The sequence below is a fragment of the Mercenaria mercenaria genome, chromosome 7 (assembly GCF_021730395.1).
Source record: "Mercenaria mercenaria strain notata chromosome 7, MADL_Memer_1, whole genome shotgun sequence".
NCBI lineage: Eukaryota > Metazoa > Mollusca > Bivalvia > Venerida > Veneridae > Mercenaria > Mercenaria mercenaria.
In genome coordinates, this window is record NC_069367.1 from 36,943,566 (window position 1) to 36,963,066 (window position 19,501).

Below are 19,501 nucleotides of genomic sequence, written 5' to 3' on the forward strand. Positions count from 1 at the left end.
CGAAATTATCCTTAACTAATGGACGTCATTTTATAAAACCCAAAAATTTGTCACCACATCTTTCACAATCTTTAAAAAACACATTGAATAACTTTATTCGTGCAAATTAAACTTTTATGTATCACATCCCTCAAATCAGAAAACAAAACTTTAAACCCCAGTATCTCTTATACATGTCTAGCGTGTCATTCGATTCGCAATGTCACTGACGTCATCTTTCTTCGAGAGGGATTTTTACTCATTGCCAATTTCCTGTCATATTTTCTTCTGCTTTTTTCCCAGGATATTTTCGTGCTGTTATTAAACCCGCCTCTTCGTGCAGAAAATAAAATCGAATCAGACAATTCAACAAAACATGAAATGCCTCGACATAGACAAGGTTGGTAGCTTTTTGATCGTTTGGATTAATGCTATTACAAGGATGTAAATAGAAAACAAAGAAACAATTATGAATAACCAATAGAATAGTAAAATGTAGCGATTTAAGAACATATCTTCCTATGACCGTTCCCTTACTGCACTTATGTAGGGATGTGAACATATCTAACATATAAACAAAATACATAGACAAAAGACAAAACATACATATAAACGAGACGAATGGGGCACTACGGCAATAATACCGCTAAAATTAATTAATGGTACACACCAAACCTCATTATCAACACCCACAATGTGCTTACGTTACAAGATAGATGATACAGTAACACAGGTACATTTTGTAATTGTATCAAAAGACACGATATCTAAACCACAAGTATGCCTCTGTTAAATATATAAAAGCAAATCAAAAGAACAAAAGTCTTCGCAAACGGCTGACAAAAAGGTAATTTCCATTTAGTTCATGTGTGAAGTAGTGAGTCACTGTTCATACAGTTAATCAGAATACCGGCGCTTTTATATGAAAAAAAATCTTTCTTGAAATTAGTTTTGGTTTACACTTTGCTGTTAGAAAACGGCGTTATACTCTGATGACTACACTCATTTCAGCATGCAGTCTGTTTTTATACATAAAAACAAGGGTTATATTGATATTTTTCTATTACATTGTTAAAATACTGTCAGCAATGTATTATCTGTTTCAATAAATGGACATATACAGTGATTTAGACACTTTACCTTCCGTAATGCAGCATGTTTTTCTCGAGCTTCTTTCCATCTGTTCGTCATCTTAACCAGTCTCCTTGCTGTGTCTCTTTTTGAATGGTGTATACTTTTCCCGTTACCGTCAACATCCCGTGTCTGTCGTGACGTGGCTTCGACCAAAGTACCCCATCGCCAAATAGGACGCGTACACGTAGCTTCTTCATCTGCCGAGCACAAAGCGTCGTAGCTGGCGCCGCTGTTTGCGTCCGGACAGACGCAAAGCTTCTTATTGCTATCCCATACTTCTACGTTTTCGTAAACATCAGGATTTAAAAGGTTTTCATCTGATCTTCCCGTCAACTGTAAACTGTTTGAATGAATATTATACAGAGATTAAATACCAAGCACGAAATGATATTTCAATGATTATTTTCCAATAATTTGAGATATTGACATGATTTTATTGCATATATGAATAACGAAATTTAACATTGCTTTCATAAGGAAGTCTGAAGTGTGTTGCCAATCTGAAGCATGTATTGATCTGAAAGGTATACATGCCAAATTTGTTTCTCCATAATGATATTAGTTATAACTGATTTAGGTATATCGATAAAACACATTTATAAACATGAACTTAAATAACGCCTTAAAAGAGTATTAAAGAAACAGAATAATCTTTACCCCCATGAATATGCAAATTCATGTGGATAAAAGTAATCGCTCCACCACCACCAATAGCCATAGTATTCTTCGACTGGATCGGAATATGTTGAACCGCGAAGAACAGTGTCATCTCTAAAGTCGCCGTTGAAATTTCCACAAAGACCTTCCATTTGTTCGAAATCTGATGGTGTCGGTGTCACGTAGACGTTCATCATGTAATTAAAGTAGGACATTATATACACAAATACTTGCATTCCCGTCGGAAGGATTATCTGTAAATCAAGAAAAGAATCGTTAATTCCAAGTTGTTTTTCAATCTATTTATTTGTGTTTTTGACTTTGTTCATAAACTAATACAAATATTTGAATACTTCATAATAATGAGTAAACGTTCTATGAGTATACATTAGGTATTTCGGATCTGTCCTCATAAATATGTGAATATCTGCCTTAACAGAAATTAGTCCCCGACGGGCTTTTAAACTTCTGACTTCCTGTAAGGTCTCATTTAAAGACTTTAAACATTTTCTCGTCGATGTTTTTAAGCAACGAAGAATTTTTACCTTTGAAACAAATTAAAGAGGAATGTCACCTTGATAAAACGCAGGTTGTATTTTTAAACTGTAAACATGTTGCTTTAATATTATCAACAGTGGCATAGTTTACATTTTTTCAAACGAGGATGGCTGATTTTCAACTTGCCTAAATATGCGTATCTTAAAGTCCGCATGATCAAATACAGATGGCTACTTTTTAGCTCACCCTAGCCAATGTCCGTCGTCAACGTGCGTCGTATATCAACAATTTGTAAAAATATCTTCTTCTTTAGAACCACTGGGCAGATTTACACAAAAGTTCACAGGAATGTTCCTTGGGCACCCCCCTTTCAAATTTACCCAAAGAATTAAGTTCCATGCAGAACTAATACAACCGAAAGGAAAATTTTTCAAAATCTTCTTGTCAGAAACTGTAAGCCGGATTTCAAAAATATTTTGAACAAATGATCTCTAGGTGACCCTCTACCAAAATTCGAGGGGTAAGTGCCAGAACCTGCTATGTGCATTTTTTGAAATTTTACAGGAGAGCGTTTTTTTCTCTTTTCTTTTTAATAGTTGTGGTTTTTGATATATCAAAACTATGGTTTCATTTACTTTATTATTATTTAATACATGTTATATGTATTTTGTTTATATCTTTAGTAAATTAGGTCACATTCAAACAAATTGTTTTGGCACAACTAAAAGTCCATTTATTTACAAATATTTGAATAACTAAAACATTCCATTGAAAGATATCTGGTTTTGGCATGTACAATTCTATCAAAACTTTCGAAACAATACTGAGCCAGACCATGCTATAAATTGATAGCTGGTTAAGATGTTGCATGTCATAGTTTTTGTAAGTATCGAAAATATTCTATAAAGCAACAGAATCTTCTAGCATATGCAAAATTGACATAAATGTAAGTTTTTTGGCATTCAAATACATTCTATAAAAACATAGATTCTTATGGCATGATGCATTCTTTGCCTTAGTTTAAGACTTTTCAAATCACAAATGGCCTATATGATTGTACATATATATCTCCATTTAGCTCTATTAGAACCATCTACAACGTTTCAGTTAATGTGTTTAATGTATTTCATAATACATTAATGTAATGTTATGAAATATAAACACTGCATTAATAGAGATATAAAGTTTGATACACATGTTTATGACTGTAATCTATGTAACTATCATTATTGCCACACATATAACCTATACTGTGTTGGTGCGCTGTAAAACCCAAATAAATAGATAAATAAATTATTGTCACAGACTTAGGAACCACATTGTCAGTCGCATTCAAAATGTAGTGGTAATTTATCTGACTCTAAGTGTTAAGTAACTATCGGAATCATTGCTTGAATCTTGAAATGCATTTGGATCTGGTAAACAATCTCTGGTATACTGTTCTTGCTGTTAATTAAAGCCTTGTAATACATGGAATTATTCAGGAATATTACCACTCTTGCATAGTTGCAAGAGATGCTTTTTCTTTGTGGCAGAAATAGGTAGCTTTGAATGATACTTCATTGGCAGAGATACAACAGTACTTGCTTGTTGTCTTCTGGAGGGAAACATTTTCAGTTTTTCAAATTCATCATTAAAATCAAATTTGAAAAACACACATCTGGTTCCTACTTAGTATATCTAAACAATTTTGACTAGAGAACCTTGGTTCCTGTTTCTGTACCTTTGTACCTTCATATTGTTACTCTGATAGTGATTAAAGACTATGAGGTCGGTGTACCTTATACCGTTTTCTTATCTGGCCATCTCAATAACTATATCTCAATTTGATGGTACAAATATCCTTGTACTGAACTACATGGTATATTTCTGGTGGAAATGACTGGTGATGTAACTACCTCTGGTGCTCTTCCTTTTGCATCCACATCGGACCAGGCAAAGAGTGATAAATGTTTGTAAAATATATGGCAGAGTTTATGGATGTAGTACATGAGGCTTACCAAACATGGAACATTTAACAATGACTGGAGATCAAAACATGCTATACAAGACTACCCTGAAATCCCGAAAATAAGCCGCGGCTTATTTTAATTTTTCGTAAGGATTTGGTGGCTTATTATCGAGACCGGCTTATTTTTGAATCCGGCAAACTTTTGAGTACATATATTCATTAACGGTTTAAAAACCAGCGTGTTTTCGTGTACCGAAAAACTGAAGATACGAATGTCATATTTTGCTTTTTAGTAAAAACATCGACGTCGGTAAATACTTATATTTTTGACATATTTGTTTTGTTACAATTTGTTACTATTTCTTATTGAAAATAATCCGATGCTAACAGAAAATTACCCATTAAAAACTTTTGTCTGGCCTAACAAACATTATACACCTATGATTTAATCACCCAACAAGTATGAATAACTTACACAATACGTGATAAACACTGCATTGTGTTATAAAGACCGGCCATTTTAATTAATAGAACTGACGTGACAAAAAAGTGTTTGAGACAGGAATTTTATTGCTTTTAAAGTTTCAGTCTGTCCAGGGTTTTAAAAACATTTTTATTTCGAAGTATGTTTTATTGCTATTACATTCGAAAATAAATCTGCTATGTATACGTTGGTAACTTTTGCTATCTTATATGGTGTCCTGACAAAATCATTGATACTATTACAGATGCAAAAAAAATGTACGGCTTTTTTTTGAGTGCGGCTAATTTACGAGCCCGTTTTGCCTGTAGTAAAATGGTGGCTTATTTTCGAGACGGGCTTATTTTCGAAACCGGCTTACTTTTGGGATTTCAGGGTATTATATTGAGATCAACATTTCTGTTTATCGTTAGCTTTCAGTTCTCTTGATCGCTTCTTTCTTTGCTTAGGTTTATCAGAAGCATTCTTTTGTCCATAAGGCATAATTCCTTCTTGCTGCACCATGTAACACTGATTACATATGTTGCACTGGTCCTTCTTAGGTACAAAATAATATGTATCCTTCCAATAAAACTAGCTTTGTTTTAATTTTTTCACTCCTTCAGATAGAGGTCATACATTTTTGGCAGTGCGAGATGCAAATCAAGGAACTGTCTCCTATTCTCTTCACGTACATAATGTGCACCTGGGTGGATAAGATTCAATATGCTTTTTCACTGCATCTACTCTACTTGGAGATTTTTCGTTATGACGGTGTGTTTTCCTCTTTAATTTCTTCCCGTAAAATGTGTGTCCTTTTTGTTCTTCGACATATGATCTATATAATTATGCCTTATATATTGACGTTTTATTAAAAAAGTCTTACAGACTGAATACTTTTTATCTTCAATTTCGAAAGAAATTCTTTTTGACACCCGTTTCCATTTTGGATTTGGCTTTGATATGTTTTAGTGTCTGTCTCTTCTACACCTGTACAAACATCTTTCTGTCTGTAATAACTTGTTAATGGCCAAACTGATTAAAGAGTTGTTGCCTTAGTTCTGTTGCAGTGGCAAGTGAATCACTTTTGGTTGGTTTTATAGTGCTGACTGGCTCTTCAACATTATTTGTGTAGAATATAACATTGCGCTTTGAGTAATTAGCCCATACTAATGGGAAAAGGTCTACCACTGACTCGTAATCAAGCCACAATTGTTCCTTCATCATTCGGATGATGACAGTTGAACACAAAGGCAATTTACTCTTCCATTCTTTCTTCAAGAGTGTCGTAAATGTGAGGGATCTTTGCCAGTTTGTTTCCAACTAGCTTAAAAAAAACAGTTACAGTAAGGTTTGATTTTTTCTCTTACAATATCATTTTCTCACGGTAGTAAGTCTACTTCACTTTAAATATCTTCCACTCATTTTTCTAAAACATTTAAGCAATATGAATGTTCAACATTCCAGTGCAAAATACAATATCTGCCACACACTCTAAACTTGTTAGTCCGTTTTCATCATCTAATTATTGCAAAAAACAGTGAAAGTTGACACTACCAAATAAACCGATCGTGGAATGTCTGCTTTTTGACATGAAAATGACATACAATCTTACTACCCGGCCTTCAACCAGAATCTTCTATCATAACATAGCGCAATATGGCTGTTGCATTACTGTATAACATCAGTAAGGTTTAGGTCCTATCTTTATATGACTTTTTCTGGCTCAGTTGGGTTAATGCATTATATGTAGAAAACTGCTCTGCTAAAACGTGCTATCTTTACATATCATGTTTTGGATTTTTAAAAATCCTCCCCAAGCCTTAAAATGCAGTCTGCCAAAAGCAGCTATTAGTATATAGATTGTTTTGGTTCATTTCAAATAAGATAAACTTACTTTGATAAAATGCTATGTAATGAAAAATGTTTTTGGCATAAATTATTGATAGGGATTCTGCAATGGCTAGTTTGATTCCAATTAAATAACTTATGAAAGAAATATTATATAATGACGCAGATTGGTGCAAAATGTGCGGCTTGAAAAACTCTACCAGAAAATGCAAAAAGTGAAAAACGTAAAATATGGTAAATAGCACCTTCTGGCACTTACCCCTCGAATTGTCTAAGCCATTCTGTTTCGGTAAAAAACATGGCCGCCAGGGGGCGGGGCTATTTTCCCTATATAGCTATGTTGTAAATTTCAAAAATCTTCTTCTTCAAAACCACTGGGCAGATTTACACTAAACTTCACAGAAATGATCCTTGGGTGCCCTCCTATCAAAATTGCCCAAAGAATTGAAATATATGCAGAACTCTGGTTGCCATAACAACCGAAAGGAATTTTTTTTTAAATCTTCTTGTCCAAAACCGCAGTAGCTAGGGCTTTGATATTTAGTATTTGGCATCAACTAATGGTCCCCTACTAAGTTAGTTCAAATTATCTCCCTAGGGTTAAATATGGCCCCGCCCTGGGGTCATATGGTTTACATAGACTTATATAGGAAAAACTTTGAAAATATTCTATTCCAAAAACACAGGGTTTAGGGCTTTGATATTTTGTATGTAACATTATCTAGTGGTCCTCTACTAAAATTGTTCAAATTATCCCCCTAGGGTTAAATATGGCCCCGCCCCGGGTGTCACATGGTTTATATAGATTTATATAGAGAAAATTTTTGAAAATATTCTTGTCCAAAACCACAAATCCTAGGACTTTAATATTTGGTATGTAGCATCATCAAATAGTCCTCTACCAAGCTAATTAAAATTATTTCCCTATGGTCGAATATGGCCCCGCCCCAGGGATCACATGGTTAATATAGACTTACATAAGGGAAAACTTTTGAAAATCTAGGCCTTTGATATTTGGTATGTAGCATCATCTATTGGTCCTTTACCAAGTTTGTTCAATTTATCCCTCTAGGGTCAAATATTGCCCCGCCCAGGCCCGGGTCACATAGTTTATATAGACTTGTATAGGGAAAAACTTTAAAAATCCTATTGTCTGAAACCACAAGACCTTTGATGTTTTGTATGTAGCATTGCCTTATGGTCCTCTACCGGGATTATTCAAATTATTACCCTGGAGTGAAAAGAGGCCCTTCACTGGGGATCCATAGTTTTACATATACTTATATAGAAGAAACTTTAAAAATCTTCTTGTCTGAAACTGGAAGGCCTAGGCTTTTGATATTTGGTATGTTGCATTGCCTAGTGGTCCTCTACCAAGATATTCAAATTATGTTCCTTAGTTGAAAAGAGGCCCCACCCAGGGTGTCTCAAATTTTACATAGATTTATATAGGAAAAAATAAATAAAAAATCTTCTTGTCTGAAAGTTCAAGGCCTAGGCCTTTGGTATTTGGTATGTATCATTGCCTAGTTGATTTCTAACAAGAGTTTTCGAATTATGCCCCTGGGGTGAAACGAGGCTCCGCCCCGACCTACTTTCTTGTTTTTTAAGATACACCCTTGAAATTTGGGTGACATGTACAGTTTTGCATACTGATCTCAAAACTGACTTTCAGTGACCATGAATGTGACCTACTGACCTACTTTCTTAATATTTTAGCACCAGTTTGATATTTGATACATGCAGCTCATATTACTCAGGTAAGAGATCCAGGGTCATAATGACCCTCTTGTTCGATTTGTCCCAATGTGTGTATCTTAATATCTTCAATACTTCTATATTGTAAAATGCACTCATTTGTTTCAGTTTAATAGAACATCGACAACGATATGATATAAGCATTACCTGATAATATGTGGACCACAGTTTATATACTTTCAATATTCCATCCTTAGATGACAAGTAGCTCGTGAGATGCCCATAACAGTGGTTGATGGAAAACACGTCCCCGCCCGCACGTACTGTTACAGCACAGGAGCACGTAGCCCAGCGATTACAAGGGGCGGTAACTGTCTGAACCTTTTGTATATTATTCAATGTTATTACAAAAATACCCTTGCAGAAAATAAAATATAGATATACTATTCTAAAATGAACTCACAGAATATGAAGCAAAATGAATGTTTAAAAGTCTATTAAAGACATCAATAAGATTCTACACGCATAAAACGAAATAAAATAACGCAAAACAGTTTAATTAATTAAAATAAGTCAAACCAGTTTTAGCAATAACATTCGCTACATTCATCTCAAATTTTAAACATTAAGTTTTACAGTTGTCTAACCTATGAATAAAGAAAGCACGGATATGCACGACGTCTTTACTCTCCCAAGTTGAAAACAAGAAATGTAACAAACATGTTTCAAAGAAATCATGTGAAAACCAATGACTGATTTATTTGATATGTAAGTTTTTAATAAAAAAATATGCACAATTTAACAAACCTCAATCGGAAGGGTTTTATGACGAAACATAACAAACGTCTCTAGTAGCTGATTTGAATACCATCTAAAAACACATAAATCCAGACACGTGACATTAAACAATTGGGGTTTAAGAAGGTGCAAAGTTTAATATCAAACGTATATCACATGAATACATTATGCATATACAGTTTTACCTGCCCAAACAGTCACCTGGATTAAGCAGGCACTTGTCTTAAGCAGTTTGTAACTTCCAAGATATATTTGTTATAATTTCAGCCTTTTTTAAGCAGTCACCTGTTTTAAGCTACTTAATTAATAATTAATACAGGTGTGACTGTACAAAAAAATAATAAGAGCATTGCACCTGTATCTTTATAACATTCAATTCGCATTTAAATTCTATTTACTATACACCTCTTACAACAATCACAAATTTTACTCTTATTCATAATTATATCTCATTTGTTTAATCAGAAACGTTCAAGGCATTATTTTCTGGAAATTTAAGAAAACTATCCCTCGCTTCTAATAGAAGCTCCCTGATAATTGTAAATTTTTATATACATATTTATCAAATACACAAACGGGTTCTAAATTATAATATAAAAAAAAACAAGAAAACCTTACCTTCGATCAAATGTGTATATGTATGGGTCAACAAACGAATAGCAACCCCTGTATCGTGTGTAGTAGTTCTCATTTACAATTACCTACCATATAAGAAAAAATACATGTTATTCTGGTACAAATATGTAAGAGCAACATGACATTGATGTATGTACGATATGATATAGAACAATTAAATATTTCAAATAATTTTCTGTAAATATCATTTGTCTATAATCTAGATACTGAACCATAAAGGAAGTTTAGTTTTAAGTGATACTAGATATATGGTGCTTTATTGGTCATATTTGTGTTCATTCTAAGTTGTCCTTGTGTAGGCTCAAAGTTTTTGTTTTAGATATATATTACAGGAACGTGGTCTGTCTTCCTACTAGAATCACAGTGTTAGTAATTGTAGTAGTATTATAATACAATAAGCGAACTGAGCGAATCGAATAATTAACTTAAATAACAGACATTTTAGAAGGCTGATATATTTGTTTTTTTGTTGTTTTTTTCTCAAATAATTTATAGATTCAAAATTATCAGAAGTATATATGAATTCCCAAACGCTGATTAGTAGGCCGGTTATATTTCTAGACAAAATGTCCGATCCTTACACTAATTCCAACGTCCTTTTTATAATCTTTAGTTAAGTATACAATACAAGAAAATAGTCCTCAAAAGAAATCAAAGCCAAATTCTGTAACTTGGATGATATGTAAGGGCAGCTTTCTTCAGACTTTGATTACACAAAACATTGCAAATTTATCTACACTAAAATCAATTCAACATAATATTAGTATCACTTCTTTATTCACGTACATGCATTATAAGATAAAGCAGTTCAAGAAGCCAAAATGCACCAAATCTAGTATACAAATAAGATTTAATTTCACCGCAACTAATGACCGAGTTTAAATGACACTGGAAATAGTTAACGGTTTATGAATTTCGAGCAAATATTGATGTTATCAAGTATCCCACCCATCTGCAGCACCATTATGAATACAATTTTGCTTCAAGAATCCCCTATGAATGTTCTTTTCTTGTTTTTGACATTGACATACACATGTTTGGTGTTTAAACCTTTAAACTCAAATGCCGACGAGTCTGTTTTAGAAATATATATGTTTAAATCTGTTCGGAATTTTGAAACCTATGTTCTGAATTTTGACACCCGACGTTTCATAAATGACAAAGATGGTAAAAAACTAATGGTAGACTGCCAGCAAGTGCTAGAGATATTAAAATATCTTTTTACTTATGTTCAAAGAACACATTTATACTGTTGTTTACCAGTAGAAGAACAATACAGCACATGTCCCACAGTAACGGGCACAATAAGGAATAAGGATGTAGACGTTACTTCAGAATGGCAAATGGAATATCTCAAAAATGTGCATAATGATATTTTTGAGGACTTTTTTCTATGCTTCTTTTCCTTGCATACTACTTAATTAGTTCACACCATAAAGTTTATGTACGAATTAGTTCAACCCCAAAAGTTAAAATGACCAGCCTATAGGTCTGAACCGATTTATAGCCAATATATACACATATGCGGAGTTTATGACTGTTTGACATATCCAGTGTTAAATGTCTACTAAATGTCTAAATTCTTTAAATCTTATTCTAACACGATCCGCAGCAATTGCTATATAAACATATAGCGAAATCGCCTATACATGAATCTACGATAGAATATGGTTGGCTGTTACATTTCTTCCCCCTATGATAGTAACATGAGATTCTACTTCAGTTCCATTACATACGAATTATTTCAGGGCCAAACGGCTGAAAACAGCATTTCAAAAACATAAATATAATAAAAAGTTATACTGACTTATGTATAGGTCCGTAAAACACGTTCTGATCTCTACGAGCGAATTCAATTAGCTCAATTATGATTCAGCGGTGACGTCATAAATGTATGACATAAAGTATAACGTCATAATGATGTGACGTCATATAAAAGTTAAGCTCGTCACTCGTAACACAGGGTCAACTCGCCTAATTTGATGATTCTGTTCATAATTAGTTTGAGAGCTTTTAGATTACTAATTTATGAATACTTCTCAAAATTCTAATAAAAAAGAAACAAATATCTATACGTTCCATTGGCTATGCAACACTTTCTAACCATAGGGGGTAAATTGTAACAGCATATGACTCGAATGACGTATAACGCTGAAAATATAGTACTGTAAAATGCGGATTATTTGCGTTGTTAGAATTGAAATAATAAATATGTTCCAATAATTTTATCAATTAATAAAACATGGGCAGTCGTTTGGATGCGAATAATTAAATCACTCGTGCTACGCACTTGTGATTTAATTATTACGCATCCAAACTCCTGCCATTATTTTATTAACTGATAAAATATAGGAACAGATTTATTATTTCTTAATTTATCTATGATATGATGTAAACATATTCTTGCCAGTTCCATACCGTAATGCTTGATGACGGGTTATTCCAGAATGGCTTAGAATTTCCAACGGCTGCAAATTTAAGAACAAGGGAGAAATACCGACGAAGCCGATACCAACGGTTATTCTTTGTAGTTATGGTGATATTCGTAATCGTACTTGTGGAAGTCACGTGTCCTATTGTCCCTTCCGTAGCGCCATCTACTTTCCCACCACAAGTATCACTGTGAATAGCTGCTATGGACGAGTCATAGCAACTGTATGAATCGTATGGGTCGTACACTACGAATCTAAGAAAGCAGCCCTGAGAACCTGCCGGACAGCCAAACGGTACATTTAGGAAAACGGTGAATGTGACCTCTTTTCCTCTCGTCATTGTAATATAATTTGTTGATACCTGTGATCAGATAGATATTGCTGTAACGTTTGAGAGCAATTTGATTTTACAATTCATGATTCAGTTTCTTTCGGTGAAACATATTTCAAATTTTACGTAGCTAAAAGAGTGTTTTCTTTTCTCAGAAACAAAAACTAGACATCCACATGATTTTGTATGAGCCTAATGATCTGTCAAATTTTGTACAAAGATTACCCACCCTGGTTTACTTAGTTCATAGGTGAATCATAAGTTTTGAACTTCAATAAAACAACAGGCAATGTATAGAAAGACTGTTCCAAGTGTTCTGCGACCACTTTGATTTTCATTATTCAACATATTTTACACGTGTACCGATAATGAAAGGTAAAAATGTATGAATTACAAATGAAAGATAATCGCAGACATAGAACTTATTGATAGAGACTTTTTATGCATTTTCTTGATGGAGAAAGGTAATTTTGTAAAATTTAATATGTTACTTTAAAGATTGAAATTCTATCACTTGTTGAAATCTGGATATCACTCGCTATTTCTCGCTGCTTGGCGTCTGTTAAAATGCAAACAAACACATTTTGCATCTCCAAGCCATGCTATATAAGAAAAACTTAAGCAAACACCCACTTGATCTTTCTGTCTTATGAGTTTAAGTGGAGTTGCTGTGGTAGCAGGCAAACCTGCCCCCGAAAGTAATCTACCCTTACGTATTTTATAGCAGTGACACAGTCATACTTAAACGCTGTTTAGTTTCTGTTACTTTTTTGTTTTAAAACACATCACATTCGAAAATCTTTTACTAGTTAATCTTCAATAGTTTAGTTCATCGTTAAAAACATACGTCAAAAGGGATTAGAACTCCACTTGTTTCGTTTTCTAGTTCTGTTGAACCAGCTCCATCAAACACCACCACAGAACATGTTACCTGTAAGTAGAAAGATACTTTGACAGAGTAGAGTAAAGGAAAGACTAATTCCTTTTCTTCAATTCATTGTCGTTGATTTCTACCTACGCAATAAAAATTCTGCATTCGTTTTCAGTGTAGTTAAATTGTTTAATTATTTAACAATTAAAACATTTACTTAAATCTTATGTATATACATGTATAAAAGAAAATAATATAGCCGTAAAGGCACCATTGCATGTCAGACTTGTTCGCCGATAATCACAATAGTAGTGCCAAACGTTTGAAATCTTATTATTAAATAGTTATTTAATGAAATATTAGTAAATAACGTTTGATTTTCACGCACAATGTCATTTACGTTTGTATAAAACCAGGCATACAAGTCTTAATTAAAACTACAAGAATTATCAGGAAATTTTTTAATTACCTCCAGGCCAAAGAACTGTGACTGTAAATGGTTATTCACAGCATCAGTAAACATGTCATCTGTCAAGACAGATGTCGAAGTTTGTGCCGAGCTTAATATCCCTGTATCATAAAACTCCAGTCCATTGATGTACCTTAAATTATTGTCGAATGTACATCCTTAACTACGTCATATTGCCACTTCACATGTAATTTCTATTTAAAACTTGTCATAACAATATCCGTACACAGGAGGAAGACAGAAAACCTCTCTTTAATCTTGTGTTTTACTTTACATATTTTTAGATATTATATGTTATTTTACTTTATTCACCTCTTCAAAGACAGGGTCAAATACATATTTATCAAACATGTAGTGAGTTTTTCCTAAGTTAAAGTTGTAATTGTTAAGTGTCTGCTCCACGAAAGCTTTCTTTCCAAACAATATTCACTATTCTAACATAAACTACACACACATTAAAACAAATTATACTTCAGATTGCCTTTTCAAAATTATTCTTTTATTCATTTTGACAACAACAATGTTTTTCTTTTACCATTTGATTTTGTATTTCAAACCGTCCGCAATGCTAAACGCACATCTGAAGAAGGCTGTATGCTGCCCATTAGCAATTTCCTGTCCAGTTCCAACCTTTACGGTACCAAGAGCTATAAATAAATTGATGAATATACACGTATAACAGTTGCCTTACTGACTATTCCTGTCACTGATCCCTTTAAAAAGGACATAAACTCAACTCAATCAAAATGGCAAGCTTTAAGTGTCATGTGTCGGCTGTGAAATTGTAAAACCGCGGCTAAGAGGCGTGAAGGGTGTTCCACATATCATTGCCTCTCATGGAAGCATTCTGTGACACCGAGTTAGACTTACAAAGTCTGTTGAGATCAAATAATCTGTAACAAGTCAAATGGTTTATCGCGGCCAGAAATTTGTACAAACCGGACAAAAGTTGCGAAATTGTCATTTGTGCAGGAAAGAAGCGTTTACCATAATGTCCAGTACTGGACAGGTATAGTGACCATGCACGGACACAGCCAGTTTTCTCAGAGGGGGTCCGATCCCCTGCCCCCCCCCCCCCCCCCCCCTGGAAATTTTGAAATTTAGCACTTCATTTTTTGCATTCTGGGACAGTTTTATGGACTAACCTCTTAAATTTGGGAAAATGATAAAATCAAGCTTTCTTGAAGGTAAAATTCTTAGTTTCTTTTAGATAAATAATATGAATTATGTCGGGGTCGTATGTAGCAGCCCCCCCCCCCCCCTCCCACTGGATCCGCGCATGGTGACATATCATGCTTTCTGTTTATGCAGGTAAACTTGTGTTTGGTTAAATTTCAACAGAGCACAGTGTACAAACTCATTACTGTTTTTTCAGGCAAGGGTGGAAAAAAAGTGGTAGACAATGAAAGCAGTAACATTTTTATAAAAAAAAATAAACAATGAGACAAACATTTCCAACATCTTTGGACGGTTAAAAAATCCCATGTTATACATACGATAAAGCCCGAAATGCGTGAAAATGTTCCGAATGTAAATCGGGTGAAGTAGGCGCTCTCTATACAGTTAGATTATGCTTCTAGATTGATTAAACTGGGCGAGTCTACTTACTTATTACTTGAGGATGAAAAAAACGTGTTTTTTAAATGTTGCTCTTAAACAAGGATGGCGGTTGAACTACAAAAAGTACAACAACAGTTAATTCACAACAAATCGTACGGTATGTTTTATAATCAGTAGAAGCTAGTCGTATTTACGCTTATGAGACCTGTTTTACCCACAAGTAAAGAATTCACAGGTCCATCATGAAATATTTTCCCCAGCGCGCATATACTTGTCCTATTCAATACACCGGCCGCGATCAATAATATTAATTTATTTCTTCATACTAACAATCCTTTCATAAGTTTTATCAATTGATACAATAGCAGTCTTTACCAAGTGGCTGTAAAAAGTCTACCAATACTTAGACTACGTGATGTTATATTTTCTGATTCTTTGTGATCACGGAGTCCACTCAATATTACTATTAAAGTGGGTGTGAGAGGTGTAGCATATTACTATTATAGTGGGTGTGAGAGGTGTAGCATATTACTATTATAGTGGATGTGAGAGGTGTAGCATGTTTCATTACATCTAATGAAACACACTTAGTGAAATCGACGCCTGCTATCATTTAGCTTAGTTGGTGTTCTATGCTTCGAATGGATCTTATAGATTTTAGTTTTGCAACTGAAGCCTTTAAATAAAATAAAAATGTGGAAAACCACAGGTTGCCTAACGCGACATAAACGAAAATGTTGCAGGCTCGGGTTGATTGGGCCTGCCTTGTGGCTCACTTTATTTGGACGCAGTGATTTTATATATGTTCCGGTCCTTTGGATCATGGAGTTCATTCAGTTTTACTATAACAGAATTTCGCTATAACCAGGCCAGGGTTGTTGCACATTTCATTCTCACTCATGGACAGGATTAGCCAAATTGATCTGTTACTGTTTACCTTGGTTGCGTTCTATGCTTGCAAATGTAATTCTTACAGATTTTACCACACAGCTTTCATACATATTGAGTGGGTGTGTTTAAATTCAAATACTACCATGAACTAATACAACTCATTTTGCTTTTACGTTGTTTAATAACAAAAGAGAGTGCATAATAAATTGTCCAGCATTCTATTCAATACAAAATGTCAATAGCTATATTTTATAAGTAACTCATTTTACCATATTAAGGTAGGTAGCTAACTGGTTCACTAAATTTCCTCCTTTTTCATCTTAAAGCATGTACAAGCATTTGTTACAGCATCATTGTGTTATTCTGAGCACAGTTTTGTCTTTCCGAATATGTTAGTCGTCATCGCACTCTCCGTTTCATAAATAGAGGTTTGAGAACGATTTAAGGTAGTGAATTCATAACAATAACTGGCAACTACTGATTGGCTGTGTATTCTCTGTGTGGAGTTTCAGCTTTTCGAACTATTCGGAAAATCATTTACAAAACTCATTAGCCGCCGAAAACTACTAATTTAAAAGTACGAAGTTGCACCTAATAGCCAATTTAACTTATGGGAGTGACTTTAGTAAGTGTCAGATAAATTGTAACTTACCATAAGGAGTACATGTTATATTATTTTGCCATACACCTTGTCCCATACATGCAACAACTGGGGAAGTCGCACCAAATCCATTATAACAGCTCACATTAACTAATGAAGCAATTGTCTGATTACTGGCAGTGTTCAATACCACTTCGCCATTGGCAATAACTGGTACATTGTTTACATTACACTCTGCAAAAAAATATCCATTTTTAAATCAAAAATAAACTTTTTACGACTAACTTCAATTTCAATTCTATACTAAACTAAGGTTTACTGGTAAAGATCTTTATCTACTATTATCGTCTCCAAAATATACTAAATGCCACAAGAAAATAATTTACTACCATGTATGAAATAACGAATACGTTATCTTAGCTGTTGTGGTAAACATATGCTATAAAATGAACATTTATTTGTATTTTGTAACTAAAAGGTTATCAACAATAAAGACGTTTCTGGGTTACGTTATCGATCAATTCAGTTTCCAGAAGAAAATTTAAAAAATGTGTTTGGCCTTCCCGGCAAATTGAATGTTAATGTTTTCCAGGACAGCGACGTGACTCGGAAATGAATTCTTAAGATTCCACCCAGATGATGTACATTTATGACGATCTCTCTGGGAAATATTATGTTTTTATATCCAGTCAACAAAGTTCTTGTTATATGGCGACTTTTAGTGTTTGATGACGGAGACTTCACCATGTGTCTTTCCAGGGTTTATTTCAGGCACGGGCTGGTACTTGGGTAGAACCACCAAACTTCTACAAACCAGCTGGATGGCTTCCTCATATTATCATACAATTTGAGTATGATCAGACGCACAAAGGCGAGAGGCAAATGATTCGAAAACAGCGACCATAACAACTCAGTCGTAGAGGCGTCCATTTAGAAATGAGATTCTACATCATATTAAATTCTTCCAAGCTTTTAAGAACACGCACAGTCACATGAAATGGAATTTGCGTCCTTTAAACGATTTCTTGAACAGCGCTATTCATTTCAGTAACAGAAAAATGTCACAAATATTTCAAAATTTATGTAATACCATTTATGATACAAGTGATATTATTGTCCCAGTTTCCCGATGACAGACATGTGATATGAGATTTATCAGCACTGTAGCCAGGATCACAATTCACAGATGCTTGAGCTCTGTATGTTGAGTTGTTACTGTCAACAAGAACTATATCGCCGTTATCGATATATGGCACTTCTCCACAATCTGAAAAAGAGCCATACATGTTGATATCATTCCGCATTAAATAAGTACGAGCATTATTCTCCCTCCCAGGCTTTTGTTACACCGAGTCAGTATTTTCATCTATGCTTATTATCACACCTTGACTTGAAAAAACTGAAGACTTTCATTGACAAAGTCTGATTTAAAAAAGAATCAATAATCACAAATAGTGATAGAGAAAAAGAATGAAAACTGACAAATCTAATGTAACATGTTTATTTTGTTCATAACTACAAACAAAATATAAAAAATCAGACGTTATATGTTCAAACGAACTGCACAAAATACTTTTTGGTAGAATATTTCAAAGGAACCGCTTTAAATCAATTTTTTAACAGTTTTGATGAAATTTTATAATTTTTACTGATGTTAAAATTAGAGTTATTGATTCTTCGCACTATTTAATCATTAATTTGCTTATCGGCATACTGCTTGTCAATCTGTCAACATTTTGTTTTCTTAAAAGCCTGTTATACATATAAGGTAATAAGATACCCTTAGGACTACATGTTGCATTTTCCCAGTCTCCATTTTCTTGACACAGAAACGTTGTTAATGTTGCATCAAAGCCCGATTCACACTGAAGCATGGCCTCTGCGCCATAACCTGTATCCGATGTATCAGCTAGGGTCACTGTTCCATATTGAACAATTTGTGGGTCTCCACAATCTATAAAAAATCAGTAATCAATGAGTTCCGAACAGGTTTATAAGTCTTATGTGTCATGTGTATTAATAGCGGTGCATTACTATTAGTATGACCAACTACAGTACTGTAAAACACAGTATGAAGAAATGTTATAAAGGCGTTCACGCTGGCATTAGTTGTTTGAAGTGATTCTGTCATATCTATGGTCATTCAACTAAACTGTGTTGAAAGTCATCTTACCTTTTGCATACTTCAATTATTTCTTGGAAGAATATTTTGTCTTTACCTATTGGTTCACATGACGCTTCTTCCCACTCTCCCGTTGCTGCACAGATCACAGTCAGCGGTACAGCTTCAAAGCCTTGGTTGCATCGCACTAACGCAACAGCTCCGTAAGAGGTATTACTGGGATCTATTAGTTCAACGGCCCCTTCGGATATATTGCTTGTAACTGCGCCACAGTCTACAACATACATGCATTTGTCATAGTGTTGTCATTCTATTGATTTCGTCTACAGATTTTCTATGATAATACTGTGATAGCTGTTAATAATAATATTGAATTTTATAAGAAAAGCAATGATGATAATAACGATAATCTTTATTTTAAACCACAAATGCTCAGGTTATATGTGACGTAGCTGCCCAGGGTCCACATAACAAATGAGATGATTTTTTTGCATCAAAGAACTTCTTATTCTAGGCAAGCTTTCATAGTAAACATACAACAAAGAATATTCTTTTTTTCGGG

General features: G+C 34.1%; 1 protein-coding gene across 1 annotated transcript in view; it reads right to left on the reverse strand.

Annotated features, from left to right (window-relative positions):
- LOC128558234 (uncharacterized) overlaps positions 1-19,501 on the reverse strand; it is a 110,242-nt gene that overhangs the window by 30,920 nt on the left and 59,821 nt on the right. Inside the window, exons 55-67 of the mRNA XM_053547112.1 lie at positions 19,037-19,213; positions 18,598-18,771; positions 17,908-18,084; positions 16,869-17,051; positions 14,301-14,412; positions 13,766-13,898; positions 13,273-13,356; positions 12,081-12,455; positions 9,645-9,727; positions 9,036-9,099; positions 8,436-8,609; positions 1,771-2,024; positions 1,120-1,453 (exon numbers count right to left, since the gene is read on the reverse strand). Coding sequence (XP_053403087.1) covers positions 1,120-1,453; positions 1,771-2,024; positions 8,436-8,609; positions 9,036-9,099; positions 9,645-9,727; positions 12,081-12,455; positions 13,273-13,356; positions 13,766-13,898; positions 14,301-14,412; positions 16,869-17,051; positions 17,908-18,084; positions 18,598-18,771; positions 19,037-19,213 — 2,324 coding nt within the window. The remainder of the gene's footprint in view (positions 1-1,119; positions 1,454-1,770; positions 2,025-8,435; positions 8,610-9,035; positions 9,100-9,644; positions 9,728-12,080; positions 12,456-13,272; positions 13,357-13,765; positions 13,899-14,300; positions 14,413-16,868; positions 17,052-17,907; positions 18,085-18,597; positions 18,772-19,036; positions 19,214-19,501) is intronic.